The sequence below is a fragment of the Muscardinus avellanarius genome, assembly GCF_963383645.1.
Source record: "Muscardinus avellanarius genome assembly, chromosome: 9".
Classification (NCBI taxonomy): Eukaryota; Metazoa; Chordata; class Mammalia; order Rodentia; family Gliridae; genus Muscardinus; species Muscardinus avellanarius.
The window spans coordinates 22,485,020-22,499,085 of NC_137795.1; the positions used below are offsets into that span (position 1 = coordinate 22,485,020).

General features: G+C 36.5%; 1 protein-coding gene across 3 annotated transcripts in view; it reads right to left on the reverse strand.

Annotated features, from left to right (window-relative positions):
* Positions 1 to 14,066, reverse strand: part of VPS41 (VPS41 subunit of HOPS complex) — a gene marked incomplete at both ends in the record, with an annotated part of 185,786 nt that overhangs the window by 115,717 nt on the left and 56,003 nt on the right. For all 3 annotated transcript variants that reach the window (XM_080701307.1, XM_080701308.1, XM_080701306.1), the window contains one exon: positions 13,529 to 13,606. In XM_080701307.1, coding sequence (XP_080557433.1) covers positions 13,529 to 13,606 — 78 coding nt within the window. The remainder of the gene's footprint in view (positions 1 to 13,528; positions 13,607 to 14,066) is intronic.

Sequence of the window (14,066 nt, forward strand, 5' to 3'; positions counted from 1 at the left end):
GTTGTTTACAATACTAAATTTGGCAGTTAAGGAAGAAAATGAAATAAGACCTATACAAATCAAAGTTAATCTAAGCAATAGCATAAAAAACTAACAAAATGTTTCTCCCTAGTAGTCCACTTTCAAAAAGGAATTGCTGAGCATATACCAAACACTGTATTTAGTTCTTAGGTCATTGTGAAAACAAACCACTTTATTAGAATGGATCTTAAAAAGAATGTTAAAATTAAATATTTTATATGTAAATAACCTGGCATAAAATACTCTGACAGTTTTGAAATGATGACGAATAATGCATAAAGTTTAACAAAAAAAATTTGTTCTTAAAACTGAACAAGTACTTCCATTATTATGCATACAGCCACCAAAGATACAAAAAACAAATAACAGAAAAACGAAGGCAGTCACCAAATCATCAGATTGTTGAAAGAAAATAATAAAAGGGGGCAATTCTTTAATAATTGTGTTAAACACGCCAGGCATGATGTACTTAGAAACTGAGACAGAAAGATCATAGGCCTAAGACCAGTCTCAGTAATTTAGTGAGGCCTTCAGCAACTTAGTGAGACCCAGTTTTAAAATTAAAAGAATAAAACAGGGCTGGGTATGTAGCTCAGATGCAGAACATCTGTCCCTGAATTTCATCCCCAGTACCACAAAATAATAATAACAAATGTGCTTCACAAGATCAATCAATGTTATCAAATTCCTACATGGCATACAGAGAATTTAGGGATATTAGCTTGGCTAGAAAGTATATGTGGATAGGTCTGATAGAACATTCTGAACACATCTCTATTTTATAATTTAATGCATTATATAATTATATGTAATTTAACGCTCATCTTTGTTAGACTAGCTCCATAACTGACCTGACTGAAGGACAGAGGCTGTGTTTTACTCATTTTCACATTACAAATGAAGATAAAAAACTCTTCTGCCATGAATGATCAAGGATGATGTCGCAGAGAAAATGAGACGCAGAATGTTTCCATGGGCAGAGACAGGAAAGCACATTCCAGCCAGAGCCAAAGGACAAAGTATGGATACAGCAGAGACCACACTGCGGGAGAATACCGTCAGGGCTAATGGCAGGATCCAGAGTGCTGCGCAGAAGAATCACTGTATTCCTCAGGCACAGTGGAGTCATTGGGTGTTTTTGGTAAAAGGAGTGACAAGATCCCAGCACTACTTTGGGAAGATTACTTGGGTAGCTGTGTGAAGGACAGATTTGAAAAGACATGAGGCAGGCAGATCCCTGTGTTTTACTGCAATAACCCAGGGAGAGTCAATAAAGACTTGAACAAGAGAGGTGGCAATATACAGAACTGGCAAAGGAAAAGACGGGCTAAAGATGCATCGAGAGGGTATACAGGGATAATGGTGGCAGATGACAGGACAAAAGCTACATGAGATGGGAGTAAACACTGAGGGACAAAAGAAAATAGGGCTTTCCAAAGGGAAAACATCATCTCTACAAGCAGTCAAAGAGTGATTTTTTTCCCTTGGCTCCAGAAATTTGATTTTAAATGGACAGGAGACTTTACCTTATAGACCCACTAGATCCCACCGGGGAGAAAAAAAAAGCAAGGTATGCTGTTTAATTAAAAGAGCTGTCCTTTAAATCAGGACCTTATTATAAGGAGTATATGGCTGTCAACAATCCCGTGGGGTCCCTTCAGTCCCAACAAAAACCCATAACACTGACATTTTCATGCCACACAACTGAACTGGTCTGAAATACTTTAATAATAATTTAGTGTAAAATAAACCCTCATGTTTTAATACTTAAATGGATTTGACAGAAGGTGGACATGGTAAATACAGCATCCTCTGTAGTTGGCTATGCCTCCAAGAATCCTAGTTTATTGAGTGTCTAATACTCAATTCCAGAACACAAAATTCACTGGAGTATAACAATTTTTCCATATGAATAGGGTAATAGAAATGAGTTTCTAATCTTTGAGACCATGGAGAAAAATAATAATAAACATTTTACTATGTTTATGTTTAATAAACATAAACTAAGTTGCAGCCCGACATAGTAGCACATGCCTGAAATCCCAGTACTAGGAAGACTGAGACAGGGGGACTGCATATTCCAAGCCAGCCTGGGTAACATTGTGAGACTCCTGACAACCTAATAAGACCCTTTTTCAAAATAAAAAATAGAATTCAGGATGTAGCTTAGAAGTAGAATGGTAGTGGTGCAATGCTTAAGACCACAAGCAAAAAAAAAGACAAGTCTCCGAGGCTACCCTCAGGCTGTGCAAGTCCCATACATTACCAAAAGCAGTTCAAGAAAGCCAAAAAATCATATTCATGATTAGTGCAGAGCTATCTGAACATCTTACAGGAACTATAGACATCCTTGTTTAATTTCTCACTATACCATTAATAACACTGTTAATGACAAAAAAAATGTTTAGGAGGAAAGACATTCTCACTTACTTTTCTCACTTTCATTTTTGATTTAATAACAGCAGCAATGTTAACACACTCTACCTAAAAGCTAAACAGTTAAGAAAGTAAAGGCCTTGCTTTCCATTGGCTAGTAAACATCACTTATTAAGAAAGGGCAGACAGTATAAATAATTTAAATAATTCAGATCAAGTTATTAAGCAAAGAAAAAATACCTGATTTATTTTTCAACATAAGATCGCTTCACAATAACAAATCTACCTGAACTTTCACCACAACAAGCATTGTGATAATGCTCTCTAGTATAAAAATGCCCCTTTATTAATTACCCATTGAATCATTTCCCATGTAGATTGTCATCTTTCAAGTTCTCAAAAAAAAATTCTCATAAACCAAGTTGCAATGCATAAAAAAAGAAATTTCTGAAGTCAACCAGGCCTACACTGAGACTTATTTATAAACCTAATTCTTTATGTAATAAGTATGCTTAAAACGCTCTTTGTACTATGTGATGAAAGATATCCACCTCTCACAACTACACAAAAAGACCTGATGAATCAGGCCATGAAGGGTCAATTACAAAAATTTTATCTTTTATCTTATTTCTCTCCTTTTTTTCTTCCTCTTCTGAGCTCGTCTGTCTTTTATATGATTAACATTACTAAAGCCGACCATATGAATGAATTAAAAAACAGCCATTCTCCTTCAGGAAGCATAGGAAATACCTGATATAAGAAATCAGATTCCAGCACAATCTATCTGTAGACAATGGTTAACATTTACTAAGCCTTGCACTACATATATCCCATGTGTTATCTTAACTATCATATAAATCAGAGGTTTGAATGTGATAACACAATTTATAGATGAAAAAAAAAGTTAAGTGACCTGTTCAAGCCAATGATAATAAATTCAGGTTGAAGATGAGAAGGTAGGAGTCTGACCCCATGCCTGGCCACTACCCAGTGCTAAACGAACTCCAGCTTTCAGGCCACACCTGCCACTTCCAGAACCCAGCTAGCCACCCTTCTGCTGAACAGTATATACAAGTAAAGACATACAAGAGTTTATTACTAATTATGGGATCAAAAATCCAGTGGTGAGCCAGGCCTGGTGGCACATCCTTATCAGTACTTGGGAGGCAGAGACAGGAAGGTCAAAGTTCAAGGACAGCCTCAGCTACTTAGAGAGGCTCTCTGCAACTTAATGAGACCCTGTTTCAAAACAAAGACTAAAATATAGGGCTGGGAGTGTAGCTCAGAGGTAGAATGACCCTGAATTCCATTCCCAGCTCCTCCGCAAAAATTGAAAAAATTTAAAAATCCAGTGGCGTTCTCAGAATATATCCTCCATGGATAAGGGAAGACTACTATAATTTTTTCATTAGGCAGGCAAGAACTTTAGTCTCTCTTGTCAAGGAATAAATTCTTCTCTATATACAGTATATCTAATTGGGTTAAAATAAAAACTTAATGTAAAAAGCAACACTTTAAAGATAATGTAACAACTTCAGATACTTAGCAATAGCAAAAACCAACTTTCCCCCAGAAAACACAAAAACCATAAACTATGCATGAGAAGATTGATATATATTTGCTATATTAAAATTTTAAATTTCTAAATTGCAAAGATTACAAAAGAATTACAAAGAATACAAAGACTACAAAAAAAAGATAAAAGACATAAACAAGAAGACATCTGCCACTCTTCAAAGCAAAGTGATGTCCAACTTCATACACCTTACACCCTAGAGTCACAGTACTGATCTTTCAGAAGCTTTGCCAAACAGATGGGTGTAAAATGGTATCTTATTGTTGTTTTACTTCATGTTTCCCTTATGACTCTGTGATTACTATAGAAACTGAGCATCTTTCCATGTGGCTACTGGGCATTCGGTGTTCTTCTGAGAACTGCCTGTTCATATTGTTTGCCCAATTTCATTCTGGTTTTGTTTAGATTTTTCTCATTGATCTGTAAAAGTTTATTACAGAAGTAAGATTTTAACTAACCTATGTACACTCTTAGAACTTGGTACAAACATCTTATGATTGCAGCTTTCTACAGAACGTAAAGAATCAAAACAAGTGTACAAGCACATGAAAACAATAAAGTTCAGGTTTACGACATGAATTTGGTGTGAAAGTGAATGTTTTCCTAGAAGTAAATTGTGAATTTTATTTAAGGTAGAGAGATTGGCAAGTGTTCAATTGGACTTGTTGGTGACTTAACTCTTCTGATTTAGAACCATTACACAATCTGCCCTGATCAATGATGTTACATTTCCAATATTGATATTCTGCTTGTAAATAATAAATTTTAAAATTACAAGTCAATTTAGAATTTTACATATGTACTGAAAAAGTATATGAACAACTTCAAGAATAAAGAGCCTTATTAGTAACCAGAAAAATACAAACCAAATCAATAAATTCCCCATCTTCCAGAAACCTAAGTGGCAATGAATTTTTTTTTTTACTGACAACAGCCAATTTTAAGAAGAGACATAGCAATATAGTCTTAAAGAGTGCTGGTTGGGAAGACGACGTGGCATAATCTGATTGTAGAGAAATGCGACAACCTGCAGTACCGCCTTGACAGCATCTAACCTAAAGATTTCCCCTCATAAAATTAATTTGACACATCAGTCACAAGGTTCCCAACTCCCCTCAAGGATAAGCATCATAGTTTTACCACAGGACTCAGCTTTACTTGTTAAGTATAAAGAGCACTGAAAACTTGGTTCTTGGAAAACTCCTAGCAATAACAACTCCCTTTATTCTTTGGAAACTTTCTGTAAGATCAGGGTGGGATTCACACATTTTTGTCACTTGAACCACCAAAAATACTTTTTTCCCCCCAAAATAAAAGATGGACTACTTCACAAGGCACTTAACTCTCCCTCAAGATGAATGCAGTCTGCCATCTGCACACACATTGCTATCACTACGAAATAAGTAATGATGCAAAACCATAATGCCCCAATAAATGCATAAAAACACGGTTTTACAATACGCAGCATTTGGGCCTGGCTTCTTCCACCTATGACGAGAGAGATGAGATTCATCCATGCTGCTGAATGTGTCAACAGTTCATTCCTTTCATTACAGGGTATACCACAGTTTTTTTATCCAGTCACCTACAGATGGACGTATAGATGGTTTCCAGTTTGGGACTATTATAAATAAAAATGACATGCAAGACGGAAGCTTTCTGGAGGGTTTTTTATTCTGGTCTACTTCTTTTGATTAAGACTGGAATCAAGCTTATGTGTAAACTATTGGTAATTTAAGTTTCCTTTCATGTCATTCAGTATAAAACTGTCTAATTTGAAAAAATGTAGGTTATGAAAAATATTTAGGCACTGTTAAAAAATAAAAATAAAACTTATAAAATTCATATCAAATGAGCACATACTTTCATCTCCACGGTGTGAAAAGGTAAGATGTGTATGATGGCTGAATGTTTAACATCTTAAACACTTGCCAGACTATTTTTATAGTAATTATACTATGTTACATATTCACTAGCAGTGTATGAGTTCCAGTTCTCCCACATCCCTGCAAACACTTGATAAAGTTAGTTGTAATTGTAGCCATCTTTTTCTTTTTAAGGCTTTTCATTTGGGGGAACTGATAATTTTGTATATATTCCCAGAATTATTTCATCCGTTACATGCCTGTAGTCCCAGCTCCCTGGAAGGCTGAAATGGGAGGACTGCTTGAGTCCAAGAGTTCTGGGCTATAGTACACTATGCCAATCAGTTGCCTGCACTAAGTTCAGCATAAATATGGTGACCTCCCAGGAATTATAGTAATTCTAATACTTATATTTAGTGGTATACATTAACTAAGTTTACTTAATTTTAATATGCTTTTTCCTGGTATAAATTTTTTTAAAAACTAAAATATTAAGATTTAATAGCTACTCCTGGTAGTAAAAAATTTCTTCTTACCAGAAGTATGAAATAATGAATGGACAACCAAATGACAAGTTTGTCGTAGAAGAATTTTATCTTGGGTGAATGGATGAAAAATATTTTTTAAATGTCCATCTTCCAAATATACCATGACTCAATTAAATGAAAAATAGTTGAGCAAGGCTGAACGTGGTGGCGCACGCTTGTAATCCCAGTATTCGGGAGGCAGAGACCAGAGTATTCTGGTTCAAAGACAGCCTCAGCTACTTAGAGAGGCCCTTTGCCAACTCAGTGAGACCCTATTTCCGAATAAAGAATAAAAAATAGGGCTGGGGGTGTAGCTCGGAGGTAAATGCCCCTGGGTTCCATCTCTAGTACTGCAAAAATAAATAAACAGATAAACAGATAAATAAATAAATAAATATATAATAGTTGGGAAATGTAGTCAAGAAATAACTTCTAAAAAGAGCTAATAAGCCAGGTGTGGTGGCGCATGCTTGTAATCCCCATGCTTGGGAGGTGGAGACAGGAGGATCGCGCAGGTTTGAAGCCAGCCATGCTGGCTTAAGAGACCCTGTTCCCAAAAAAAAAAAAAAAAAAAGGTCTGGGAGTGTAACCCGGAGGTAGAAGGGTTTCCAGGAACCCCAGAACCACCAAAAAAAACAAATAAAAAGAGCTAATAAAGCAAATCTATTCACACAGGAAAACAGAAAGACAGACATACATACTATTATTTTAAAATACATTCTGTCAGGGATGATATACTAAAAAGTCCATTATTAACAAAAAAATGCAAGGCATTTATTACTAAACTATATGCACAGACATTCATATCTTATTCATTAATAAAACCCTGCCTTCAGGTTCATAACATCCAATTTGCCACCATCTGTCTGGTTTCCCTAATTCTCTAAATATCCAATCCAAAGCCAGTTATCACAAAGACAGTCCTCTGAAAACACTTCGTTCTCTTCCCTTTGACCCTAGGGCCAAACCTGCCAAGTAAATTCATCTTATTATTTTGCACCTTCCATTCTTTCCTCTCTACTGGCCTATTCTCAAGCTACTAGGAGGGTAAACCAAATGCTCATATAGACCAAAAGTTCATGGTTCATGTTTCTCATGTTTTAGCAATTCCCACCACAGAAGAATGTGTCACTACTTAGTCCAACTCTAACAACGTGAAACACTTATGTTGATGTTTTAAGTTCACCTGATGTTCAGTGTCTGCATGTTTTCTCCCTCCCTACAGCAATGCTCACTGCTCCTCCTGGGTCTCACCTTGCTCAGACTCCCCTTCATGCTCTTATTTTGCAAATGTGCCTGAGCCCCCCAAAACAGGCCACCAGAAATTAGGATATCCTCTACTCTAGAAGAAAATCAGTGAGGAGCTTCAGAAAACTACGCCCTTGTCTACAAGCTAGTTCAGAGTCATATTTTTAAAAAATTAAAATTATTCCAACTCTAACTTTGAAATATACAGAATACCAGGGTAATTTCCTTCAGTGAAGAAATATTAAATTTTAACTATTAAGAGATATTTGCCCAAATGTAGTTATAACAAAAGGGTAAGAAGATATAGTAGTCTGCAAATATGACTCTCAACTCTAAATGAGGGAAACATCCTTAACTCTAAATTCATTTACTTGGTCACTTACATGCAAAAATGCCACCAAAGTTATCATGCTACTTATACTTAATCCATAAACTTGAGATTATTCTAATGTAGAAAATTGGAAATAAGAATGTCCTTGGCATCACTTATCAGAAGTCAGACTGCTTCCCATTTAAGTAATTCTCAACTCATTTGACACATCTCTTATCATTCAAAATACTGTGCCCAAATATAGAAAACAGGTTCTTTAAGCACATGATAATCTGAGACCTGTCAATCAGTCTTAGACAAGCATTACTGGCACATTGGGGCAACAATGTACCACTTTGGTAATATCAAAGTATACATGCTATGCTTCGAAATTAATGATTCTGCATCTAGACTAGCACATTACACATGGTATTAGCTTCAAGGTGATAAGCAAGTACCATTAGGTCAATTGTAATGCAAGATTTCTTTGCTTAAGAATAGACAGCTTAAATTTTTATTAGATCTGTTTCAAAGAGTCTTTCAATGGACAGTCACCCCCAAAATCACACCAGCCACATTATGAGTAAGCTACAAATAACTGCGTTGTTCAGGGGAATAATGAACGCTCAGTATCTGCATTAACTCTCAAAGAGACGTTCATGTCCTTGTGATTTCCCACATTGTACAAACAATAATCATGATGTAAGAGAAGAAAGGTTAAAACCTTTATTATGTGGGAAATGGTCCAGACAAATGGAATTTTTCAGATCTGGAAGTAGTCATGTGCTCCTTAACAATGGAGATGATGCTCTGAAAAATGTAATGTAAAACAATTTCCTAGTTGTACCAACATAAAGTATACTTACAATATAATCTTATGGAATCACTGTAGTATATGCAGTCCTTTAACTGACTAAAATCTCATTCTGAACACATGACTGGTTTAGTTCAGCCAAATTCTATTAATTTCTCACTTCTGGGACTGGGCGTGGTGGCGCACACTTGTAATCCCAGCATTTGGGAGGCTGAGACCAGAGGATCGCGGTTCGCGGACAGCCTCAGCTACTTAGTGAGGCCCTCTGCAACTTAGTGAGACCCTGTTTCAAAATAAAAAATAAAAAATAGGGTAGGGGCTACAGCTTGGAGGTCAAATGCCTCTAGGTTCCATCTTCAGACCCGCAAAAAAAAAAAAAAAAAATTCTCATATGAGGCTTTTATACCAAGAACTGAAGATAGTGAGGTAAATTACACAAAGAAACTGCCCTCAAGAAGCTAGCACTCAACCCGGGCGTGGTGGTACACGCTTGTAATCCCTGCACTTGGGAGACAGGAGTATTGCGCAGGTTCAAAGCCAGCCACGCTGGCTTAATAGACCCTGTTTCCAAATAAAAGTATAAAATAGGTCTGGGAGTATAGCCCGGAGGTAGAAGGGTTTTCAGGAACCCTAGTACCACAAAAAGAAGAAGAAGAAGAAGAAGAAGAAGAAGAAGAAGAAGAAGAAGAAGAAGAAGAAGAAGAAGAAGAAGAAGAAGAAGCAGCAGCAGCAGCAGCAGCAGCAGCAGCAGCTAGCACTCTCTTAGAAATCAATATTTGATTAAGCTACATAAAGAATAAGAGGTATGTATAAAAATGTAAAGTGTAACTTGAGAGTAAAAGAACATTAAGTATGTGGGACTATATTAACAAAGAAAGAGCAGAGGAAATATAAACATTTCCTTTGCTGAAAATGAAAAAAGTGGGTGATCCTCCAAGCAACATATATATGATATCTCAATACTAAGGAAAGAGGAGCTCATTTATAGAAGAGATAAATTCTTCTATGTCAAAGAAAGCAATAAAAGGTCAGGGGTGCGCTCCAAATGATGGCTGAGTCCCACAATATCCAGGGGGAGAAATGAAGCCACAAACACTCACAGACCAGAAGTCAGTCACAACAGCATCTTGTTACGCTCAGGTTAGAGACATAACCTAATAAGAATGTCTAGACATGGGAGGGAGCACTTGAGTGCACCAGCATAGGAGACTGGGAGCGGAGTGGCACAGGACACACATCACAGCACAAGCTCCATCTCCCTCAGACTTTCTCACTTGGCACCTTTTATATCTGCAGTTATCTTTTAAAGTTTCCTGGGCCTCTAAATTCTGAAAGTTTTATGAATTCTTCATAGCAACTAGGAATGGTCTTAATATTATTTATAACTTGGTAAGTGCTGCTGAAAAAAGGGGTTACCTTCCCAAAGTAGGATTTAAGGTTCAAATTTCACATCTTGGCTGGGCGTGGTGGCACACGCTAGTAATCCCTGTGCTTGGGAGGCGGAGACAGGAGGATCGCGTAGGTTTGAAGCCAGCTGCACTGGCTTAAGAGACCCTGTTTCTAAATAAAAATATAAAAAACTAGGTCTGGGAGTGTAGCCCGGAGGTAGAAGAGCTTCCAAGAACCCCAGTACCACAAAAAAACAAAAACAACAAAAAAATTTTCACATCTGTTTACTCTGCCATAGCAAAATGCTGTAGACTAAGTGGCTTAAAGGACAGAGATTTACTTCTTACCATTCTGGAGGCCAAAAGTTCTACATGAAGATGCCAGCATGGCCCAGTTCTGGTGAAGGCACTCTTTGTGGCTTGTAGACTACAGTCTCCTAGGGCTGATAGGGGGAATTTCTGACATCTCTTCCTCTAAGTGCATTAATCCCATCATGAGAACCCTCTCTTGTAGCCTAATCTAACCTAATTACCTCCCAAAGCCCCCATCTCTGAATGCCATCACACTGAGGAGAGGTCTTCAACATAGGAATGGAGGGGTACAACTTGGCCCATAGTAGATTATAATATAAAAATTTCTAATTACAAACACAACAATGAAATGAGAAGTAAATGATATACCGGAGAGTAAAGAGCTGGCTTCCAGAGGTCCCCCTAGGAAGTCAAGCAATGACAAAAATACAACTAGCTTTATGGGGATGATTCAAAATGTTATCAACCAACATCCATTTACTGTGTACCAAACAGCCCCAGAGAAAGGAGAAACGAAAAGAAAGAAGGAGAAGTATGGTAAGAGACATGGCCCTCTCACCAAGAACTTATATATGAATATAAAGATGGAACTGACAGGTTGAAGGACAGTACAACACTACAAGTGAAGTTCAGAGGAAGGAAACACCTCAAGGGCAATGAGGAAGGAGGGCACAGAAAGAAAGTAAGGGCATTCCAGAGAGAAGAGATGTGAGTAAAAGCTCAGATGGTTAAAAGCTCATGGCAACAAACACTCAGAAGGAAGGACTAGAGAGGGAAGAAACAAAGACCTGGTCCTGGTCTGGGTCTGGAATGCTTAGTAAATTAGGAATTTATCTAGAAAGTAATGGGGAGCCAGGGGATATTGGAGACAATGATTAGGATACAGGGCAAGGAGGGTGAACTTGAAACAAAAGAACCTATTAGGAGGGTGCTAACATATTATCCTGTAAGCTAGTTTTGACAGAGATCTGGATTTTTTTTCTTTTTTTTTAAAGTGGTACTGGGGTACCTGGAAGCTCTTCTACCTCCAGGCTACACTCCCAGACCTATTTTTACATTTTTATTTGGAAACAGGGTCTCCTGAGCCAGAGCACGCGGCTGGCTTCAAACCTGCACGATCCTCTTGTCTCTGCTTCCCAAGCGCAGGGATTATAAGCATGCGCCACCACGCCCGGTGAGATCTGGATTTTTTAATAGCACATGAACATTAGAAGTACCAAATTATCAGCAACCAAGGAAGAGCATCCATTAGCTTAATCCTGTCAAAAAGAGAAAAGTAATTACCAATAGACTGCTTACTTATAGTTCAAGAAGAATCCTAAACCCACTTATTCTTCAAGAGATTAATGGTAACACTTTCTTTGTTTTAACATAAAATACCCAATAAGCCCTTCTTTGTTTTTTTCTTAATCTTTTACTTTTGTAACCATCCATTTTTAATGGATGTCTCCTGCCATGGCAGCTCACAACAAAACCTTGTCATTTTCTATTTCTGCCAAACAAAAATACTGAGATAAAAATGCATAATAGGTAAGTTTTAAATTAACACACTTAAGAAAAATGAAGATTATTAAAAAGGAAGTAGCTATGGCTAATGACATTACATAGGTATAAATACCAAGTGTATATTTAAAATCAACTTGAGATTCTGTAGGCATTCTGAAATAATGATATATATTGTGTAAGCAACTAAGACAGCCATTATTTACAAGAATACAGCTTGATATTTACCAACATATATTATTTCTAAAAAACTTGAAAGCCAGGCATGGTGGCGCACGCTTGTAATCCCAGTACTTGGGAGGCTGAGACAGGAGGATCCGGATTTGCAGTCAGCCTCAGCTATTTAGTGAGGCACTCTACAACTTAGTGAGACCCTGTTTCAAAATAAAATATAAAAAATAAAAATCAGGCTGGGAGACTTAAAGGTAGAGTGTCCCTGGGTTCAATTCCCAGCACCACTAAATAAATAAATAAGTAAATAAATAAATAAATAACTCGAGCCACTGTATATAACATGCTAGACTTATTTTAACTCAGTGAGTTAAATAAAGTTGAACTTTATGGAGTAACTTTGAACATTACCCTTTATCTAGATAGAATCTAAAAAAACGGTGGCTATAGCACTTTAATTAAAACATACGTAGAATTGTCTTTCAAATATTCTGAAACCTGAACATCAACATGCAGAATAAAGCCTCACTCTAGCAGTCATCATTCTTAATCAACAAAAGAATAGCCACAGATGGTTGCATAACACAGAAACCCCTGTGCAACTATAAAAAACGCAACTACTACGCATGTTCTCAGCGTTAGTAGATTGTGCCAAATATTTCTCCTAAAATATCAATGGAAAACAAAACAATTTTCAACATGCAGAATGATTTATTTATTCTTTCATATCACATATATTTAAAGTAAAATTGCATAGCCTCTAGTTCAGTGACTCCAACTCAGGTTAAATATCAGAATCATGAAATAATTTTCAAAATAGTAATTCCTTAGTGATTCTACCTCTTGTCAAACAAAACCCTACTGATCAATAAAGGCCAGAGACTATTGTTTTATAATTCCATTACTAGAATCAGACCTATACATGTAATAAATGGATTAAGAAATATTTCTTGGGGAAAAAAGCATTATGTAAAATAAAGTGTTATTTTGTCCAATCTTAATTTCTTTAAATTATTTTTAACTAGAGGCAAAAATCAAAGTCAGGAATATTTTGTTCACTAATTTTTATAAATCCTTGTTTCTCTTTCATTGTGTTTATAATATAAATGTTAAAGATTAAATATGACAACAATACATCCAAAAAATAACAAATTCAAGTCATAACAATGTTTTCAAATTTGAAAGAATCCATTTTAAAACTGAAATGATACAGAGCTCCACAAAGCAATCATATTATCAAAAACAGAAAAAGAAAAAAGTTTCATCACAGATAAGAAGCTGAGATCAAGATGTCTTTAAAAAGATGACAATGTGATTCTCTATGCTTTTGAAAAAAGTTGCTAAAACTAGTATTCTAAAGCACAAATGTTTAAGCATGAAGCATAGCACACACATTTTTTTTATGGCACATACTTACTACATCAAACTTCTGAGTGATGTTTCCCTGGACATCAAGTAAATAAACCTTGCCATAATGTGTGCCCAGTGCCAAAAACTGAAAGAAGAAGAGGGGTCAGTTAATTAGTGTCCTATTAATACAGAATTGGTAATAAAACAATTTTCAAAGTCAAGAAGCTTAATGCAAGAATATTCTGCAATATCTCGGGAGATATACATTCCTTAGAGAAGGCTTGTTTCCAGCTTCAGGAAAATGACAGAACAGGGCCTATTTTATTGTGATAGTGCAAGCTAGCTGTCAGAATGACTCATGAGGACCCTCATCTACTGACAACTAATGGTGTATATGCAGTCTGTACACAATGCCTGACGGACTGAGGCAGTAAATTAAAACTGGAGCTGTGAAAGCACAACCAACCTACAGTTGAACTCAGAGTAAGAGGGAAATGATTAAGAAACTCCCCCTAATTTATGGCAAGTGTGAAAATCTGGACTGTCATTTAACTTCAATGCAAAAATGCATACATAAAGTAAATATTTTTGGAATAAATAATCCA